Consider the following 21,001-nt stretch of genomic DNA (forward strand, 5'->3'; position numbering starts at 1 on the left):
GCCAGGATCATAAACGTAGAGAATTATTTAACTGATAAAAGCGGTTTCGAAGTCGCATTAAAAATGTCATCTGTTCTTAACACTGAAAAGCAGAGAGTTTCCTCCCTCCTCGCTAATTTAATCTCTTTGGATTTTTTTTTTTTTTTAAAATGGGGATCCTTCATTTGTTGCTGAAGAAAAGAATACATTTGTTGAGAAAGTACCAGCCAAGGCCAGGATATTCCAGGTGGGGAAGGCTGAGGTCAAGATCTAGAAGAGTCATAGTTCAGAGTGATTTCCTTGAGTTGTGCAGTTACTTTTTTAATTGGTATTTTTAAAAGTTTATTTATTTATTTGACAGAGAGAGAGCGAGCCAGCGAGAGAGCACACAAGTAAGCAGAAGGGCAGGCAGGGGTTGGGGGCAGGGAGGAAGCGGGGCTCCATCCCAGGACCCGAGATCATGACCTGAGCCGAAGGCAGAGGCTTAACCCACTGAGCCACCCAGGAGACCCCTTAATCGGTATTTTAAAAAACTCTTATAGGTTTTCAGTTATCAGCAAACCTCTGCTCTTGTTCTAATAATTTAGTTATCTTGCAGTGGGGGTCTTCTGATGTTCCATGAAAAGTGTAATGATCTCCAGGAGCTTCCCTGAACAATCAGGAGGTGTGGACGTTCGAGTTGTGATGTTAAATGACTAACTCATGGTTTTCCTTGCAAGTTCAGTACTACTCTGACTCATCTGCCTGCCCAGTTACCACAGGACAGGGGAAAGAACAGGGGCCTGGGGGCCAGTTTGGTCCCTGTCCTCACTTGATGGGTCGCCTTGGACGAGTCATTTGTCATCTCCCCATATTCCCCCTCCCCCTGAGCCTGCTTCTCTTCCATTAGTCCCTTAGGTGCACTAAGGCTGAATGACGGCCCCCAAAGATCTCAGGACCCAAATCCCTGGAAAGTGTGTTGTTTCGTTGGTTGGAAAAAAGGGTCTTTGCAGATGTGATTAAGTTAAGTACCTTTAGATGGGGAGATTGTCCAGCAATTATAAGTGTCCTTATAGCCGAGTGTCAGAGGGAGGTTTGAGTCAGATAAACAATGTGAAGATGGAACAGAGAAAGATTTAAGGATGCTGGCCTTAAAGACTGGGGCAGGGGCACCTGGGTGGCTCAGTGGGTAAAGCCTCTGCCTTCAGCTCAGGTCATGATCCCGGGATCCTGGGATCGAGCCCCGCATCGGGCTCTCTGCTCAGCAGGGAGCCTGCTTCCTCCTCTCTCTCTGCCTGCTTGTGATTTCTGTCTGTCAAATAAATAAATAAAATCTTTTTTTAAAAAAAGATTTTATTTATTTATTTGAGAGAGACAGTGAGAGAGAGCATGAGTGCGGAGAAGGTCAGAGGGAGAAGCAGACTCCCCGTGGAGCTGGGAGCCCGATGTGGGACTCGATCCCGGGACTCCAGGATCATGACCCGAGCCGAAGGCAGTCGCTCAACCAACTGAGCCACCCAGGCGCCCCAATAAATAAAATCTTAAAAAAAAAAAAAAAGACTGGGGCGATCGGCCACAAACCAAGGAATGACAGCAGTCACCTTGACACGTGTCCTTCCATCCAGGTCTCACACTGCCACTAGGGTTTATTTCTCAAGTGGAGAGCTATCTGCATTCATCTGGAGGGATGATCCTGCAGGGGCACCTCAGACCCTAACTCCTTGGCCTGGTCTGAGAAGCCCTTCACCATCTGACTGCTCATCTTCTCTCCCCCAACCCCTAAATCTCTCACCACTCAGACACCCGCTCCCACTGCCTCTCCCCGCCCATCACCCCACCCCCTGCCATCCCAACCAGTCCCAAATCCGTGCTGCACACACAGTCACTGGAGTCATGCTGAACTCCTGAGTTTCCCCTGTGACCAGGCTCCTCCATGCTTCTGTGGCTCTCACACGCATTGTCCCATCTGTGATACAAGGAAAGTATCTCCCCATATGCTAGCATACGCGTGGCAAAAATCCCGCTGTGCAGTAAGAAAATACTATGAAATGATAAATCAGGGGAGCCTGGGTGGCTCCGTGGGTTCAAGTCTCTGCCTTCAGCTCGGGTAATGATCCCAGGGCTCTGGGATCGAGCCCCACATTGGGCTCCTTGCTCAACGGGGAGCCTGCTTCCTCCTCTCTCTCTGCCTGCCTCTCTGCCTCCTTGTGATCTCTCTCTCTGTCTAAATAAATAAATAAATAAATAAGAAATGAGAAATCAGACCTAGGATGCCAAGACCAGCAACCTTTCCTTTCCCTCGTAAGGGCTGATGGTTGAAACCACCTTCCTAAAATTTCACACTCAAGCATAGTTATGACCCAAATCATGTATTTCAGTATTGTTAAAAATGTCCATCAGTAAAAAGGTACTATTTCAACATAAAGGGTTATTAAAATGATCTAGTATAAAATTGTGACATAAACGGTTAGGTGGACTATTTTGTAGCTACAAATAAGAATAAAGCAGCTCTGTATATATCTGTACATAATCCTAAGATAAGAAAATTGAAAAAAGCAAGTTGTAGGAAAATGTGAAGAGTCTGCTATCATTTCCTTTCACAAAACACATTTGTATGTGCACAGACTGTGTCTAGTAGTAAATGGAAGGTAAGTGTTTTTTTGTTTTGTTTTTTGTTTTTTGTTTTTAAAAGTAGGCTCCATGCTTAGTGTGGAGCCCAGCCACAGGGCTTGAACTCACAGCCCTGAGATCAAGACCTGGGCTGATATCAAGAGTCAGACACTTAACCCACTGAGCCACCCAGGCACCCTGGTAAGTGGCTTCTTGAGAGGGAACAGGTTTCTGGGATGGGGAAGACGGACTTCTTCATGGACTGTCCCCTTAGAACTTGGGCACATGTGGCTAAATCAAATGCAACTCTTTCTCTCTATGTGAGGACTTACATGGGTGGCATTCTGCCCCCCCCCCCCCCCCGTAAATGCACGCTCCTGGGGTTAATTTTTCTGTTGAACTCTTGGCTTCTCATCAACAATCAGATAAAAATAATTGCTTTTTGTTCTGGAGCCATATTCTGCAGACCAGTTATTATTACTGCCACTATTGCGTAAAGATGATTTACTGTGCTTGGCCTTGAGGCTATCCTGTGTTCCTTACACATGTTCCCATCGAGAGCAGGTCAGAAGGAAATTAACTTGGACTTAAAATGTGCTTGCAGGTAACCAGGCAGTTGGCTGCCACACAGCTCCATTTCCGCCTCCTTGTTGTCGAAGTGAAGAGCACCCACACCACTGATTCAACTCTCTTAAGCGTCTCCACTTTTCTCTCACTCGCATTGGGAAAGACCTACGTACTATGTTTTCAGATTGGCTAGGTTAAAAAAAAAATTTCCAAAAACAGGGGCGCCTGGCGGGCTCAGTCAGTAGAGTATGCAGCCCTTGATCTCAGGGTCATGAGTTCAAGCCCCATGTTGGGCCTAGAGCTTAAAAAAAAAAAAAAAGGAATCCAAATATAAAAATTATGAACAAAATTCCCAAGATTAAAGCAAACTCACTTGTACGACAAGCTATAAACTCACCATCTTTGCTTATTCTGAGCATTAACACTTTTGATGGTTTTTACATATTGGGTGTTGGGATGATATAACATTTTTTTAAAAACATGTATTACCTGAAGGAAAGTTCCCCTGAGACCATAAAAAACTTTTTAGAAGATGTAATGTATATTCTACCTTCTAAGCTGATAATGATGCCCAGATATCAAGGATATTTAAATAAATAAAAATAAAATCTTGGAGAAGTTCAATGCTTCAATCTTCTTCAAAAATATTCTAGGTGGGGGTGTCTTGCTGGCTCAGTTGGTGGAGGGTGTGATTCTTGATCTCAGAGTTGTGAGTTCGAGCCCCACGTTAGGTGTGGTGATTACTTAAAAATGAAATCTTTGGAAAAAAGACATCCTCAGTCAATGGTATACTAATGTTCTAGTAAATTATTTACAATCACCAACAGATGAATGGATAAACAAGATGCACTCTGTCCATACAATGGAATATTATACAGCCGTAAAAAGGAAGGGCATTCTGACACCTGCTACAACACAGATGAAACTTGTGGACATTCTACTCAGTGAAATACACCAGTCACAAAAATTAAAATACTGTATGATTCTACTTTTATGAAGTCCCTAGAACAGTCAAATTCAGAGAGACAAAAAGTGGAATGGTGGGTGCCAGGAGTCTGGGGGAGGGGGGTATAGGGAGTTAGTGTTTAAAGGGTACAGCATTTCAGTTTGGGATGATAAAAATGTTCTGGAGATAGAAAATGGTAATGGGTGCACAACACCACAAATGCATGGAATGCCACAGAACTGTACTCTTATAAATGGTTGGTTATAATGGCAAATTTTATATTATGCATAGTTTACACCAAGTTTAAAAAGCGTAACAGGATTGTTAAATTAAAAAGTTATCCTAAGTGATCAAGTAAACCTCCTTGCAGGTTTATAATGAGAATGCTGCATCTCTTACTACTGTAATTGGATAATATTTGAGAATATTCACCTGCTATATTCTCGATTCCCCTGAAAATCCTGTTTTTCTCCCAGGAAGCTGAGAGTTGAGGATGCGCCAGACAGGCCAGCTGTGGCAAGGAGTGCAGTGATCCTGCCACAGAGACCCACGGAGATGTGGGATGTATGGAGGGCACAGCCGGTTCTCAGAGATGTGCAGGGCCAGGCCCAGCCAGGATGTGACAGAGTCAGCCTGGGACTCCTAGTTCCGTGAGGAAAACCCATGCTATTGGCCGTACCAGCCCTGGCCTTGACACGACATGGCCTGTAGGGTGGTCAGCGACATCCTGACAAAGGTCAGGAAGGGAACCAGAGGACCTGCCCTTGGTACAGCTGCCCCAACAGTAGCAAAACCCTGTCCAGACACCCTGACACCTTGGGGAAAAGGGTGCAGAAGTAGACTGCAACCTTGAATTGATAAAATATTTATCCTAGAGACTGAACTAACATGGAAACTTTCAAATTGTAAGAGATAGAAAAACAAGTTGAGTCTCACTATTCATGGTCCTTATATTCTGTAAATTTGCCCCATGCACTGGATGAGGGATGCCAGACCCCTGCTTCTGGGGAAATGCAGGGTCCCGTGCCTGTGCGCCTCTGATCACATTTCATCTACCATCAATATGTAACTTTGTTTTATGGATGCTTCTGTTTAAAGACATCTTATTACATTGTTGATTTCATTGACATTGAACTCGCAGCCAACAGCAAAGAACTCAGGCTGGAATGAGGCTTATGGAAAGCACTGGTTTAGATAAGACACATCACAACTTTCTTGCACTTTGCAACATTAGCCAACCCTTCCGTGCCACCTTTGGGGGTCATTTTAAACAGCGAAACCACTCAATGAAAAGCACAGAAATGTGAAAATGTGGCACCCAATAGGCTGTGACAAGGACACTTGCTTATAGTATGAGAGCTGAAACAAGAAAGCAGAGTGTTTCAGCCTCAGCTGGAAACATGCATGACTGATGATCCCAATTTTGGGCCGCTCTGAATAACGGAAAGCGCTGTATTGATCTGGGGGTTACAGATTAGTTTGAGCTAGCAGGCAAATTTGCAAAGCAGAACTCATGAAGGAGGATCAATTGTACCCTCATTTGGCATCAAATGTGGTCTAGGTCCCCTCTTTATCTAGGAGGAGCAGAACATGAGATTTTGGGCCAATTTACACAAAAGGGAAGAATCTATCATCTTCCCCCATATGGCAGGTGTAGGACCTGAGTGTTGCACCCTACCTCCCTGTAATTTAGAGGAACAGAATGGCAGCCCCACGAAGGTAAGGATTTCTATGTGTTTTGCTCCTGCTGTTTATTGTCAACAGCACAACAGTGCAGCATGACACGTCAGTCTTTGCTGAGTGAACTAAGCAGTGAAAATCACCTTCAAACCAATACACAGGAATTAAACTACTGCCTATCATTTGGTTCTGATGGTTACAATTCCACAATTTTTATCACCTGACGTATATGAAGAGGAAAGAAAAACAACTCAGTTTTCCAACTCTTGGAGAGGTTTGGGGCAAAGGAATCAGAATGGCACTACCAAGGGCAGGGAGTGAATGGTGTGAGTCCACTCGTGGCTCAGCGGACCCTGAGAGCAGATAAGGGAAAGGTCTTCCACAGCCACATGGAGAAGGACACATCAGTAGCTGGGTCAGATTCCAGAGCTGCTCTGGGGAGCAAGCTGACCTTACGTGCCACGCGGAAGAGTTCAGATAAAGGGTGCTTAGGTGATAATTGACATCTCCTCCCGGTCTCTGCTTTCAGACACTGAGTTGACGATGCTTTTTAAGTACTTTAGGAACTCCGACCTGATCTCTTCAGGTTCATCCTCCAGATTCGAGTGCACCAGCTTCAGCTTGTTCAAGGGGGGCGCTTTAAAAGGAAAATAAATGTAATTAGGCTTGAACCTTTAAGGAGGGCCCCTTTCTGGCTCCCAGTGGGCTGAGTCTTATTGAAGCCAATTTGCTTAACTTTCTAGAGGCCAAACATAAAGTTGTGTCTTGCCCGCCATGATTTAACAGAATAAGAAATGTTTCACCAGGGGCCAGGGCGGCTAAGCTCAGCATCCTGTTCGGCATACAGTAGGTGCCCAATAAAGAGTGCTACAACACTGCCACCTGGTGATGGGATAACAACACTACAAGCCACTTCCCCGTCCTCTTCTTACACCAGAAAGGAAGAGATTTCGGAGTATTGTGACTGGCCTTCCAGGAGCACTTTGTCACTCTGTCGTGGTGTGTGTCACATGCTAACTGGGAGTTCTTCCTGAGACAAGACCAGTCAGGAAAGAATGTCCCTCATTGTACTGATGAGCGGCTAAAACCAGATTTTTTTTTTCCTTCTTGGTGTCTCCCTGCTTTTAAAGTATCTCTGGCCTGGCCTGGCTACTAGGACAGACCTTCCAACCTGGAGATTCCAATTTACGCGGTCGGAAGAACAAAGAACAAGGACACAGGTGGCGCTCAATAATTGCACAGAGCCGCTGGGTTCAAAGACACGGGGACAACATACAATTGCCCAGAGCACTCAAGACAAGAGCAGAAAGGAGAAAGGGCAGTGTCCTCACACAGAGACGGGCTTCCTTTATCGCTTCCGGAGCCTGGTTTGTGGTGCGCGATCAACAGACACTGGGTGTCTTGGAGGAGCTGCTGCTGGACGAAGCAGGAATACCACATCTCGATTTCCTTCAGGTGGCTGGGGAGGTCGGCGTTGAAGACGATCACCACCCCGTGTGAGTCCTTCATCAGGGCCGGCCAGCAGGACTCGAACCTGCAAGGCAGAGGAGGAGGCACGGTGAACGGCAGGTGGCTCCGGTTTCTAGCTGAGGCCTTTAAAAATAATGTCTTAGGGTTAACTGATGGATGACCTGTCATGGTGTCATAACCCAATCGTTCAGGTTTCAAGAGCCGTGCATGTCACCAAATAATTGATCATGCCCCTAATACATGCTAGGAAGTGTGCTGGGCCAGAGTCCAAGGTGCTTGGCGGGCAGCTGAGTCTTGAATCATTTGACGAAGCCAACCCCTTTTAAAGGAAACGTACTTTGGATCACCGCCACAATCCCACAGCTCAAATTCACACCCCGTGCCTTTGGCGTTGCTGGCCACGTGTGGGTTCTCAAATTCCAGGATCCTAGAAATAAAAACAACAGTTGCATCTCCATTTTGGATAGAGTATACTTGGGGAATGCCACTGGCAACAAAAGGGGGGCGGTGGGCCTCTCCGGGAAACAGATTTGTCGGGGCTCACCTCACGCCTTGGGTTGGGTTGTATTCAGTGATGTCAGAAGATTCTGTCAGGAAGTTGGCCAAAACGGTTTTTCCACTCTGTGGAAAAGATAATGAAAGGTTTCTGCTGAAGAGCAGAAAAGTAAACCATAAACGCGCCCTCCGATACCTGGCTCGGAGCCGGGCGTGATGGCGTGTAGGCCACGGTCATGCGAGAGCGCCAAGGCAGAGGGTTCTCTCTGGTTGGGCGGCCTTGCTGCCTTACTGTATGTGGTGAGCGCAGGCTGGTCTGGGACCCAGCATGCGTGGGGTTCTAATGCTGGCTCTGCCTCTGGGTAACCTTCTTATTATGTTGGGTAACCTTCTTACCCACACTGATTTCCCTAGCTGGCTCTCAGTTAACTTATCTGAGAACAGAAAAAATCGTTAGTGTGAGTCTCTCTCTTGTCATGCTCCTCTCCACACCAAGAAACCAGTCTGTCACAGATACGAAGCTCACTGAGGTCCGGAAAGGGAGCTCCTCAAGGTCACACAGAAGTTCAAGGTTAGAGCTGGGTCCCACAGTGGCTGGCCGGGCCACACTCTCATACAGGGCTCTTTCTCCTTCTAGATAATACAAGTCATACGCAGTCCTATTAACAAGACAGCCCTCCTGGTCCTTCCGCCCAAAGTAGCCATCTGTCCATCCATTCCATTCCCTCCCCAAAGTGGGTAACTATGATCTGTTTTCAGAGATTTTTCTGTACATTTGTATCACTCATTTAGGGGATATTGCATGTGCTTGGATGTAAGATGAGGCGTTTTTTTTTTCCCCCCTGCAAATTATTCCTCAGATGAAAGGGAATCTCTTACACTCAAGTCCTTAAAAATCTCTGAAATTATGCCCTGCTCTCGCAAGTCGCTTTTTTTGAACAACTGCTTGACTAGAATCATTTCAATCGATGACAGCTTTGGAGGCTTGCAGAGGTCACTCGACAGAATCAGAAAAAAGAGGGGGAGGGCCTTAATCTTGCTTTAGTAATTCTTCCTGAGTGTGAGGTCTCACAAACTAAATGTCACTTCAAAGTAACACAGTTGAGGGGCGCCTGGGTGGCTCAGTGGGTTAAGCCTCTGCCTTCGGCTCAGATCATGATCTCAGGGTCCTGGGATCGAGCCCTGCATCGGGCTCTCTGCTCACTGGGAAGTCTGCTTCTCCTTCTCTTCCTGCCCCTCTCCCCCCAAAAATAAATAAATCTTAAACTCTTTCTTCTTTCTTAAAACAAAACAAAACACAGTTGAGTGGTTATGTTTGTGGAGACCATGCATATTTAACTATAGGATAAACGAATAAAACAAAGGACCTGATGTCATGGGAATGGTTCTTGGGGCTGGAATACAGTTGTAGAAATGGGGTCATACACAGATTCAAAAAATGCTCATATTCTAAACAACTCAGATGGTGTGCTTTGTCATGTCTTTGTCTTTTTTTTTTTTTTTTTTAGTTTTATTTATTTAAGTCATCTCTACACCCAATGTAGGGCTCAAACTTATGACTCTGAGATCAAGAGTCGCACACTCTTCCGACTGAGCCAGCCAGGTGCCCATCATGTGGCTTAAAAGCAGCTTCGGTCCTAAAATCAACTCGGATGTCAAAGGTGCTGGTAGGAGCCAGCATTTTAAAGCTGTGTCATGAAATACAAGTAAGGAATAAAGCAAATCCAAATTAATATATGTCTTTAATGCACCTTTAAATGTGTACATAGCTACACGGATACATAAGACATTATAGAAGTGTATTTATATATTGCCATCAATGCCCTTAAAGTTTATGTATGCATATTGGTCAAAACCAATTGATTGAGGGGGAGGGTTCTTCTGGGAAAATGAAGAAACTGTGAGGCACATCGGGTATCTACCTTGCCCGGAGCTGCTGAACACAAGATACAGTCGTATTAAACACGAGGCTAAAAATCAAGCGGATAATGCCACAGGGACTTTGAATTGGGTGGTCAGGGAAGGGTGAAAGGGTGAAGTTTCCACTGAGACTGAATGACAAGGAGTCAACCCAGCCTTCCAGGGGGAGGGAAAAACTGGTTGAATGGCACCAGGCCAGGAATAGGCCCAGCATGTTAAAGGAATAGAAAGGTTGGCCATGGGGCGCCTGGCTGGCTCAGTGGGTTAAGCCTCTGCCTTTGGCTCAGATCATGATCTCAGGGTGCTGGGATGGAGCCCCACCTCGGGCTCTCTGCTCAGCAGGGATCCTGCTTCCCCCTCTCTCTCTGCCTGCCTCTGCGCCTACTTGTGATCTCTCGCTGTCAAATAAATAAATAAAATCTTAAAATAAAAAAAAAAGTTTGGCCAATCTACATACACAGTATTGAGGTAGAGGGGGATATGTGCATGCGGAAATACACTTCGCTATTGAAGCTGGGTGATGAGTACTAGGAGTTCCTTGTTTTTTTCTCCCCTTATATGTTTGTGAATTTCCATTAAAAAAGAAAAAAGAAGATATTTATGCTTTGTTTACTTCTCACAATTCTATGCATATTGTTATTACTTGTCTACTTCATTCACTAGTTTATGTCTCGGCAAGTTCTCCATGTCACTCCACACAGACGTGCCTCCTTTTGGGTAACTGCTGGGGTCTTCCCCCGGAAGAATGTCCCTTAGTTTTTTGAGATGTTCTCTTATTGGTGGGCACCTAGGGTGTTTCCAGCTGTTCAGTATCGTTCAGTATCCCCTCTGGGGAACCTAGGTAAGGTCCAGCTGCTGTAGGTTTTGAGAAACGTTGAGTGCGGCCCTGAAAGCTACGCATGTCTTAACATTGGATAACTGGATTGCCCGTAAAGCTGTTAGCAATCAGCAGAAGCCTAAAGTACTCATTTCCCTACAAGCATCCTCATGTTTCCTGGTTATCAGAGTTCTCACCTTTTTTCATCCACTCTGATGGGCAAGTAAGTGCCGTCTCATTGTTTTATTTATTTTAAAAAATATTTTATTGATTTATTTGACAGATCACAAGTAGGCAGAGAGGCAGGCAGAGAGAGAGAGGGGGGAAAGCAGGCTCCCTGCTGAGCAGAGAGCCCGATGGCGGGCTCCATCCCAGGACCCTGGGATCATGACCTGAGCTGAAGGCAGAGGCTTAACCCACGGAGCCACCCAGGCGCCCTGCATGGCGTGTTTTTAAACAAGCCCTCCAGGCCACTCGGATGCGAGCTTATGACGCAGAATATTCACTATTTCAACAGTGGTTATTTGACATTAAGTTTTAGTCCATGGGAATCTTATTCCTATGTACGGTGTGAGGTCCACGTGTAGTTTCTTTCTCTCTTTCTCTCTCTCTTTCTTTCTTTCTTAAGATTTTATTTATTTATTTGAGAGACAGTGAGAGAGAGCACGAGAGAGGAGAAGGTCAGAGAGAGAAGCAGACTCCCCGTGGAGCTGGGAGCCGGATGCGGGACTCGATCCGCAGACTCCGGGATCATGACCTGAGCCGAAGGCAGTCGTCCAACCAACTGAGCCACCCAGGCGTCCCTCCACGTGTAGTTTCACCACCACCACCACCACCACCACGCGCACTGCGAGCGAACTGTTCAAACACCACGCATATTTCCTCTCCTTTTCTTGTCCCACAGACATGTTCCTTAGGGCCAACCCAAGGGGCAAAGGAGACTCGCGGGACCTAGACTCTGGTTCCAAAAGGCGACTCACTACTTTCAGGACTTAGGGTAACGGAGTCGAGGTCTGGGGGTCGGGCGCCGAGTTCACGCGGCGGCCAGCGTCGCCCACGGGGTGGGCGCGGTGGGACAGGACTCCCGCCTCCTGGGGGGGGCTCCCGGCGCAAGGCACAGTCCCGCGTCGCCCCGGGCCCCCGCCCGCTGCCCCCGCCGGCCGGGCCTCACCTCGCAGGGCCCGACGAAGAGGATCTTGGCCTTCAGCATCGCGGTCTGCCGCCCTCAGGCCCGTCAGAGCCCCCAGCCCCCGGGATGACCGGAAGCCGCCGCGCCGACTGGCTGTCTCGGTTTCCACGGCGACGGGAGCGACCCGCGGGGGCCGACGGGAGTGGGCGGGGCCGCGGCGCGCGGCCGGGAACGCGCTTGCGCTTCGGGGCTGGGAGCGGCCGTGCCAGGCTAGAGGAAGGGTGGCAGGGGAGCAAAGCACCCGGATCCAAACTCGCTTCTGAGCCCGGAGAGCCGCAGAGCTCACCCGCCTCCCTTTCTTTGTAGGCAGGGGACAGACTGCAGCCCCCTGATGTGTGCTCCTCCCTGTAACCCCAGCTCAGACGGGCCATGATGCTGGTGAGCTGGGGTTGGGAGCTGGCCTTGGGAGGCCATCGTCACTCCGGCACGGCACTGTCTACATGGCGGTCGCGTTTATCACGGCCCCGGCCCAATCTAGAAAAGGTCAGAGACAGATCGAACGTCTCTGATCTCCGGTCTCTGAATGGGTTCACCACGGGTCGTCCTTTGGGAGATGTGGGGAGAAAACAAAAGGACAAAGCCCGGCCTAGGTTAGTGTCAGTGGGGATGTCTGGACGCTTCGCTCGAGCAAAATTCACTCATGATTCGTTCTGCCTTCAATTGCCGAGCCGGTCCAGAATTTGGAGAGGCCATGAAATGACGTGTCCAGACAAAATTTGCTGGCCCCAGAGAGGGTTGGTATGACACAAATACCAAAATAAACCCAACACCGCGTCTGTAACTTTTAGTTACATAGTCTTTGCATTGCAAAGAGCTGATGAGCGAAGTGTGAGGGGGATTCTACCTCCATTTCAGGATGTCATGAATAGACTGATGGATTAAATCAGTGTCCTCCAAATGCCTACTCCATACCAGACACTCGTCCAGGTGCTGGGATGTGCCTGTACTTCTGGAAGCTTTCATTCTCGGGAGCCGGTGGACATGAAATAAGCAAGAAAATAAATGACATACCCTCGGGCAGGGACCATTTTCGTTAGTAGTGAGTGCTTTGAATAAAGATAAATTACTAGAGAGTTAAGGAGTGTGAGGAAACCCATTTTGGGTGGAGTAGTCAAGGCAAGACCTTGGGACAGAGGTGACAGTAAAGCACAAAGCTGAGCGAAGAGAGGGCTCAAGCAAACTGTGAAAGATCTAGAGGAAGAGCATACCTGAACAGCAAGGGTAAAGGCACTGAGGCAGAAATAAACTTGGCAGGTACCGAGAACAGCCCCGAGGGTCTGTGAGGCTGGCGCAGGATGAATGAAGGAGAGTGGTGCAGTATGCTGTCGGAGAGATCACATAGGAGTGTGGGGACTTATTCTAAGGGTGATGGGAAGCATGCACCAGGAATTGTATCTGCCACGTGTAATAGAAACTGTAGGGGTGCCTGGGTGGCTCAGTCAGTTAAGCGGCTGCCTTTGGCTTGGGGTCCTGGGATGGAGCCCTGCATCAGGCTCTCTGCTCAGCGGGGTATCTGCTTCACCTTCTCCCTCTGCCCCTACCCTCTCTCTCATGCTTGCTCTCTTGCTTTCTCTCTCAAAAAAATAAATAAAGTCTCCCAAAAAACCCCAATATGACACGGCTGACGGAAATGTTAATGTCCACGAGTCAACAACACTGCCGGAAACACCAGGTCTAGGGCTAGTTGCCTGTGACATTGGACAAATGTAATGTTTGAAAGTCCTTCATAAACTGGTTCCCTCCTAACTATCCAGTCTCATTCCCATCCGCATCTGCTGTGGGCTCTTCCGCCCCCTCTTTTCATGTCTCTTAAGACTCCAGTGCTGCTGTTCCGCCTGTCTTCCCAACTCCACTTGGCCCATTTGAATGCTCAGTGATGCCTCCGGCCATAATTAACTTCACATAGCGGCTGTTTCCAAAGTGTACCTTTGAAGATTATGTGCTTAAATTCTTGGTTTGGGGTTCTGAAGGAGGAGGAGGAGGGATGCATTCTCAGTTGATGAAAAATGAAGGTGGAGTGGAAATAATTTGGATGGGGGGGGGACTTTGTATTTTGCTTGGGGATTAATTTGACTGAAAGAACAAAACTCTTAGAGTGACAAGGTCTAGAGGGTGACAGTCCAGGGAGGGCTTGGCAACACAAAGTTGGCCTCAAGCATCAGCTTCTTTCTACTTTTTTCCTCTGCTGTCTTTAGCTTTAATTTACTTTGTCCTCAAGCTTGTTACCTCATAGTCACAAGGTAGCTGCTGTGCCTCCAGGCATCATGACTGCAATTAAGGAAAGACTGCAGAACAACAAAGGCTTTGCCGTAGTGAGTCCTTTAAAAAAAAAATCAATGTTATTTAGTTATAAAAACTAAATTTAAACATAAACATATATTAAAGTGTACCTATTTTAAATATTCTTTGAGTTTTGAAAAAACGTGTAGACTATCATCTTACTCAAGACTCAGAATATTTCCATCACCCCAAAAGTTCCCTCACATTCCTTTGTGGTCAGCTCCCTCCCAGCCTTCACCCTGGGGAAAACTTTTGTTGTACTTTCTGTCACTAGAGGTTAGTTTTGCCTGTTCTGGAATTTCATATAAATAAAATCACACAATATTTACTCTTTTGTGTCCGGCTTCCTTCACTCAAGACAATATTTTTAATTTTTATACATATTGTGTCTATCAATAGTTTATTCCTTTTTATTGCTGAGTCACATTCCTTGTGTAAATATACTATCTTTTGTTTATCTGTTCACCTGGTGATGGTTATGTGGGATGGTCTATCTATAGTTTGGGGGCTATCATAACTGTTTGCCGGAAATAAAGTTTTGTATGGACATGTTTTCCCATCTCTTGGGTAAATACCAATGAGCAGAATTGCTGGGTCATGTAATTATGTATATCTTTTTTTTAAAAGATTATTTATTTATTTGACAGACAGAGATCACAAGTAAGCAAAGAGGCAGGCAGGGAGAGAGGAGGAAGCAGGCCCCCTACTAAGCAGAGAGCCCGATGCAGGACTCGATCCCAGGACCCTGGGATCATAACCTGAGCTGAAGGCAGAAGCTTTAACCCACTGAGCCACCCAGGCACCCCAATCTATCTATATCTTTTTTCAGTGTCTATAACTGCACCTGTATTTCTCTCTCTCTCTTTTCTCTTTTTTCTTTTTCTTTTTTTTTTTTTTTTTTAGAGAGAGAGTTTGTGCATGAGAGCTGAGGGTGGCAGCAGGGAGAGGCTGAGGGAGAGAGAGAACCCTAAGCAGGCTTCACGCCCAGCTCTGAGCCCAACACAGGGCTGGATCTCACAACCCTGAGATCACGACCTGAGCCAAGCCAAAAATCGAGAGTTGGACGCTTAACCAACTGAGCCACTCGGGTGCCCCTGTATTTCTATATCGTATATACACATACTCCTGGTTCCTGATTTCCTGTATTATTCATTTGGTTATAATCTATCACTCTCATTTATTTGATGCTCAAATAGTCCTTGATTTGACCAGCGGGAAGCCCCACCCCTTCAGGCTGGTTTCTGTGTCCTTTTGAAATCTTTCCTCCTGTGAGCTCTTCTTCACTTTTTGGCCCTGTTACATGGTCCCAGGCGGTTAGTATCACCTCATAACTACCAAATCTATACACAGTCTCCTGTATTTATGTTAAAAATGAAAAGTTTCAAAAATCCCAGGAACCTCAAAAACATTCCTTTCACACCTAAAAAAAATTGGGGGGGCACCTGGGTGGCTCAGTGGCTCTGCCTTCGGCTCAGGTCATGATCCTGGGGACCTCGGATCGAGCCCCGCATAGGGCTCTCTGCTCAGCAGGGAGCCTGCTTCCTCCTCTCTCTCTGCCTGCCTCTCTGCCTACTTGTGATCTCTGTCTGTCAAATAAATAAATAAAATCTTTAAAAAAAATTGGGGGGGAATCTCGCCTTCCCCCGCCCCCTGCTTTTTGGGGCATGAAATATATACTTAGATCTCTGGCTGGGGCTTTGGAAGAATCGGTGCCACACACTTGGGTGGGCACTGGGTTCCAGAGACGTCTCTGCTCAGTCCCTGCCCCTAAGTAGTTCCTAGTCTAGATGGGAAGACCAAACCTGTATAGTGCTTTTCATCTCTTCAAGTCCTTTCCCATATATGATCTCGCTTTATTTTTTTTTTAAGATTTTGTTTATTTATTTGACAGAGAGAGAGATCACAAGTAGGCAGAGCACCAGGCAGAGAGTGGGGGGAAGCAGGCTCCCTGCTGAGCAGAGAACCCGATGCAGGGCTTGATCCCAGGACCCTGAAGACATGACCTGAGCTGATGGCAGAGGCTTAACCCACTGAACCACCCAGATGCCCCTATGATCTCACTTTAATTCACAGTGGGTGAATTAAGCCAACTGGGTGTCTCCATTGGTTAGGTGTCCAGCTCTTGGTTTGGGCTCAGGTCATGATCTTGGGGTCCTGGGATTGAGCCCCGTGCTGGGATCTGTGCTCATTGGGAAGTCAGCTTGAGGATTCTCTCTCTTTTCTTCTGCCCCTCCTCCTGCTTGTTCTTGCTCTCTCTCTAAAGTAAAATAAATAAAACCTAAAAAAAGAAAAAGAAAGGTGTCATTCGTGTTTGGGTCCACTGGACCTAGTTCCAAGCTTGGTACCCAGTAGGTGCTCAATAAATGTTAGTTCCTCCTCCCTTACTCCTAGTACACCCACAAGCACGTTCATTTTCTCTATAAATATTTAAGTTAATAAATGTTCCCTTACATTTGCCTTGGGGCTTTCATTTTTATTTCCAGGTGAGAGAAAGAAAAAATGTGAGCTGCTTTACATTTCTTGGATACATGCACTGTATAAATTTGGGATTATTATTATTGTGGATTATTGAAATACTTTGCTTTATGACTTTCATTTTAATTAGAAGAAGTTGACCTCAGATGGCTTAATACCCAGCCTTTGGTTCTGAAGGGAGCAATAAGATATTGGTAGAGCCAGGCCTGGATGATCTAAGTGTAATTTTTTCTCCTGATTCCGTGACTTGGTGCAATAAAACCTCTCACTTGAAAAAACTCAGAGAAATACGTTTGACATATTTCAAATCCTCTCTATAAAAAATTGTTGAAAAGATTTAATATAACCGCTAGTCGTAAAATCTTTAATTTGAGTTGACCTTCCACGGTCGCAATGCTCACACATGCAGTTTTTATTACTGCAGAATAAATGGTGGATTTCCTGTTATTCGAGGGAATAAAAATGTCCTTCAATCACCTCCTCCTACAGCACGGAGATCTGAACGCATTTAGGTCAACTCTCAAAGATAGGCAGGATCGCAAAATGGTTTGTAACCTGCGACTGTTCTGTTCCCTGTTACGGCGGGCGTCCCTTCTTCTTCTCCTCCCCCCCATTCCTCCTCTTCCTCCTCCTCCTCTTTCATCTTCCTCTTCTTCTTTTTCTTTTCTTTTACTTTATATTTTTAATTTTTTTTAAAAAGTAGGCTCTATGCTCAGTGCAGAGCCCAATGCAAGGCTCGAACCCACGACCCTGAGATCAAGACCCAAGCCAAGATCAAGAATCAGATGCTTAACCGATGAGTCCTCTAAGTGCCTTATTATTATCATTGTTGTTGTTGTTGTTTTAAAGCTCTAGCTAAAGATGAGGTGCAGCAAGTTTGGTTTAGGGCAAAATCAATACAGTAAAAATTATTTCCCATCAATTCCCATTAGAAAGCCTGAGCTATGTTCTAACATGAAAATATTTCCCAGGGGACTGAAGATAAAACTTTTGGTAAAAACAACAAAAGAGGGATCTGGCTTCACCAGGACTCTCCGTCTTCATTAGGTGATGTCCTACTCTCGGGCTTTGGAGAAGTTTTGTGGTAGAAAGAATGCTGATTTAGGAGTAAGGTAGAATTTGAAATTAGCGAGTGATCTTAAGAAAATTACTTATACTCTTGGGTCCAGTGCAAGCCAGTATCCAAAATGGCCCCCACCCCTACTGGGGATCCTCACCTCCTGGTCTCTAAGCTTTTGTGTGTTTCCCTCTTGTCCTGAATAGGGTTGACCCGTGTAACAAGTAAGATGTGAAGGGATGTGTGACTTCTGAGGCTGGGTCATATGAAGAAAGATCTTGTAGCTTGTGCTTTCCACTTGCTTTTGTCAATCACACTGGGGCCAACCAGCTGCCATGTCTTGAGGGCATAAGCAGCCTTGTGGAAAACTCCACGTAGGGAAAAACTGCCTCCCGTCTACACACCGGCGTCCACTGACAGCCCCGTGAGTGAGCCATCTTGGAAGCAGGCTGACCCGTCCCAGTCAAGCCTTCTGATGACCCATAGCCCCAGCCAACATCTTGACTACAACCTCCCAAGACAGCCTGAGCCAGAACCATATTCCCGACCCATAGGAACAGTAGGGGAGAACAGTTGTTTATTGTTGCTGTAATTTGCCAAGTTTGGGAGGAATTCCTTATGTGTAGCAGTAGATAACTAACGCAGAGCCTTAGTTCTCCACCCACGGAAGTGGGGCTTAAACCAGTCCCACGTGGCAGTGAAGGGGATGGAGTGGGATGAAATGGACAAGCAATTTAGGGCAAGTCTTGGCATAGGCAGTAGGTGGTTGATATCTGGTTCTTAGATCTTCCTAACACTCCTGTGATGTTCGGACCCATCCTCTCCATGCCCCTGATCACAAGGGTTTTCCCATTAGGCCAAGTGTGCCTTTTGAGCACTAAAACTCTGTGGTCTTCCCTTTTTTTTTTTCCCATAAAGAAGGAGCACTTTGATGTTTAATATGTCACGAATAAGTTAATGCCTCTAACACTCCCTGTCTTCTTGTGGTTACTTCTTTACTGATAGCTATTTCACTCCCACCACCCTTAGCTCATTTCCTGCTTTTTTTTTTTTTTGACTCAGTTCGCTCCCAATTCTGCATAGTATATTCTATTTTCTTAAAATGAAGGCTACTGTATGTGCAAGAAACAACTGCAAATTTCCACTGCATTTACCCGCCTACGGAGGTCTTTGTTTATACACCTTTTGCACTGGGTTTACATTCAGGAGCAAATCAGATCCTGCAGGTGAGTGACACTGTAAGGGACAACATCTGGGGGTCAGTATGACTCACCTGTGTACCGTTGAGGTCGGCATGTGGCCCGTGCAGACGAGGCACTCATGGAAAGACTTATTTTCCTAATGCAGTTATCGGATTGGGTGCATTCTCTCTTCTTGGGCCAGGCTTGAATCTGAATTTAACCAAGATGATTCTAGAGCCTTCCTTTGTGAATAAATGCTACCCTTCTAGAATGCAGGCTTTGTTATTTTTTTTTTAAAGATTTTATTTATTTATTGACAGAGAGAGATCACAAGGAGATGGAGAGGCAGGCAGAGAGAGAGAGAGAGAGAGAAAGAGAGAGAGAGGGAAGCAGGTTCCCTGCCGAGCAGACAGCCCGATGCGGGACTCGATCCCAGGACCCTGAGATCATGACCTGAGCCGAAGGCAGTGGCCTAGCCCACTGAGCCACCCAGGCGCCCCAGGCTTTGTTATTATTCACATATGGTGAGGCCAACAGATCAGGAGAGGGCTGTCCTAGAAAAGACCTCTCGTGAGGTTGTTACTGTTCCCCAGAGGAGGGTGCACCTTCCCTTCCTTCCCCTATACCTTCACCATGGTGGGGGGCACCCAGGGAAGGACTAGGGTTGGCCACAGGCAGAGGGAGGGAGGGAAACCAAGAAACTTTCTTGTGGTTTCTGCAGGAACAGAATGAGTAGGCAGGATAAAGAGGATTAGGCTGGCTGGTTTGAATGACTTCAGCAGGCTCCGAGGTGTAGGGGCTGTTTCTAGGGCATCTGGCACTTAACCCTGGGGTGATTAGGGCAGAAGGATAGTGGTCCAGAGTGTGAGTGTCCAATAAAGGAGGTGGCTGGGAGATGGGCCCTGGATTGGCTGGTTTGCATATGAAAGGCAAGCTCTGTAGGCTGGTGGTTTCCTGTCTCTAAGAATTAGCTAGCCCTGGGAGGGACAGTCTCTCCAGGACCTGCAAGGCCCTAGATGTCAAAACATCCAAAACACACGGTTAAGAAAAAAAAAAAAGTCCATCACTTAACATTAGTTAGCATAATATAAAATGTACCTTCTGATTTTCAAGCTGTTTGTATAGGCTTCGTTTTTACCCCTTGGTGTGGATTGAAGATTTTGTTGTTGTTGTTTTTTTGTTGTTGTTTTTTGTTTTGTTTGGTTTTTTTAAAGATTTTATTCATTTATTTGACAGACATAGAACACAAGTAGGCAGAGAGGCAGGCAGAGAGAGAGAAGCAGGCTCTGCACTGAGCAGAGAGCCTGATGCGGGGCTCGATCCCAGGACCCTGGGATCATGACCTGAGCCAAAGGCAGAGGCTTTAACCCACTGAGCCACCCAGGAGCCCCATTGTTGTTGTTTTAATACCATATAGGTAAGCCCCCCGCTACTAGGTTATATTTGGCTAAGGAATCATTATGAAGTGGAAAGCAGGAAAACTCAGCCCTTTCCGCAGGTGGGAGAGCTAGGATACCAGACTAATGCTTATGGCTCGGGGTAAGATATTTATGTCGAAAACACTGACTAACTTCCGTGATGTGTTCATTCCTTTTCTTATTCGTCAGCTGGTAATTTGCATAGAACGTGCCTGGCGCGTACAGGTGTGCAACACGGGCTGTTTGACCACTTGGCCTCATCAGGAAAGTAGTCGGGGAGGAGAGCAAGAGACTTGTCGGACAAAATGCCCTGGAATGTTTCTTTCATCTGGATTGTCCGGTTTGACCCTACGTTTCATCCGTTCATCTAATTTTCTTCTTCCCTCCCAATACAGTTTACATATTGGAGTCAAGGTTCTAAAATATTCGAGAATTGTTTTTGCCCAAAGGCACGTTTTAATGTCTAAGTACATGTTAACATTTCATGCACCAGCCTGATGGACCTGACTGCTGAAGTTCCCTTTACCTTGTGACACAACCAGACTGAAGGAAGACACAGGTGTTGAGCAGAGCTGGGTGGTTTTCGCAGCCCCTCTAGCAGATGTGTTTTGGGGAACAATTCCTTTCTCGCACAAAGCAGCCCAGAGACCCGAGCAGACCCATTCGTTGGCCCTAATCTCTTCTGAACTCTCCCAGAAATTAGCGCAGACACAAACACAGGGTGTTTCCTACATCGCTTCTCTTCAGAGCACTTTACTCCCGAGAATCTAATCAAATATCATAGATTGTTCAGGAAAGGAAGATGGTTTTCTCCATGTCCTGGCACCTGCAAGGCAGGACAGCACAAGGCAATGGAATAAAGAGCAGAAGGCAGGTTGCCTGTGGCTTTTTTCCCATTGGCTGCCTCTCGGGGAGCCCTGCTTGGTTTGGTCCCCATC

The 21,001-nt window shown here is 46.4% G+C and overlaps 1 protein-coding gene across 2 annotated transcripts; it reads right to left on the reverse strand.

Moving 5' to 3' along the window:
- Window positions 1-5,811: 5,811 nt before the first annotated feature.
- On the reverse strand, window positions 5,812-11,790 carry IFT22 (intraflagellar transport 22). 2 transcript variants are annotated; one of them, XM_032328327.1, is made up of 5 exons: window positions 11,635-11,790; window positions 7,776-7,852; window positions 7,569-7,658; window positions 7,093-7,295; window positions 5,812-6,398 (listed from the first exon to the last, which is right to left on the reverse strand). In XM_032328327.1, the coding sequence occupies exons 1-5, from the start codon at window positions 11,671-11,673 to the stop codon at window positions 6,250-6,252; spliced, it is 558 nt and encodes a 185-aa protein (XP_032184218.1). In that variant the 5' UTR covers window positions 11,674-11,790; the 3' UTR covers window positions 5,812-6,249. The 2 variants fall into 2 exon arrangements, with proteins under 2 accessions (XP_032184218.1, XP_032184219.1); XM_032328328.1 differs by lacking the exons at window positions 7,569-7,658; window positions 7,776-7,852; window positions 11,635-11,790 and adding an exon at window positions 7,393-7,546.
- Between the last annotated feature and the right edge of the window lie 9,211 nt (window positions 11,791-21,001).

The sequence above is a fragment of the Mustela erminea genome, chromosome 20 (genome assembly GCF_009829155.1).
Source record: "Mustela erminea isolate mMusErm1 chromosome 20, mMusErm1.Pri, whole genome shotgun sequence".
Taxonomy (NCBI): Eukaryota; Metazoa; Chordata; class Mammalia; order Carnivora; family Mustelidae; genus Mustela; species Mustela erminea.

Bases quoted from the DNA above. Each gene is read 5' to 3' on its own strand.
- IFT22 (XM_032328327.1), bottom strand. From the start codon at position 11,673: ATGCTGAAGGCCAAGATCCTCTTCGTCGGGCCCTGCGAG. The intron at 7,853-11,634 runs GTGAGGCCCGGC...TCTTTTCCACAG, and splicing joins TCTTCGTCGGGCCCTGCGAG to AGTGGAAAAACCGTTTTGGC. The intron at 7,659-7,775 runs GTGAGCCCCGAC...TTTTATTTCTAG, and splicing joins AACCCAACCCAAGGCGTGAG to GATCCTGGAATTTGAGAACC.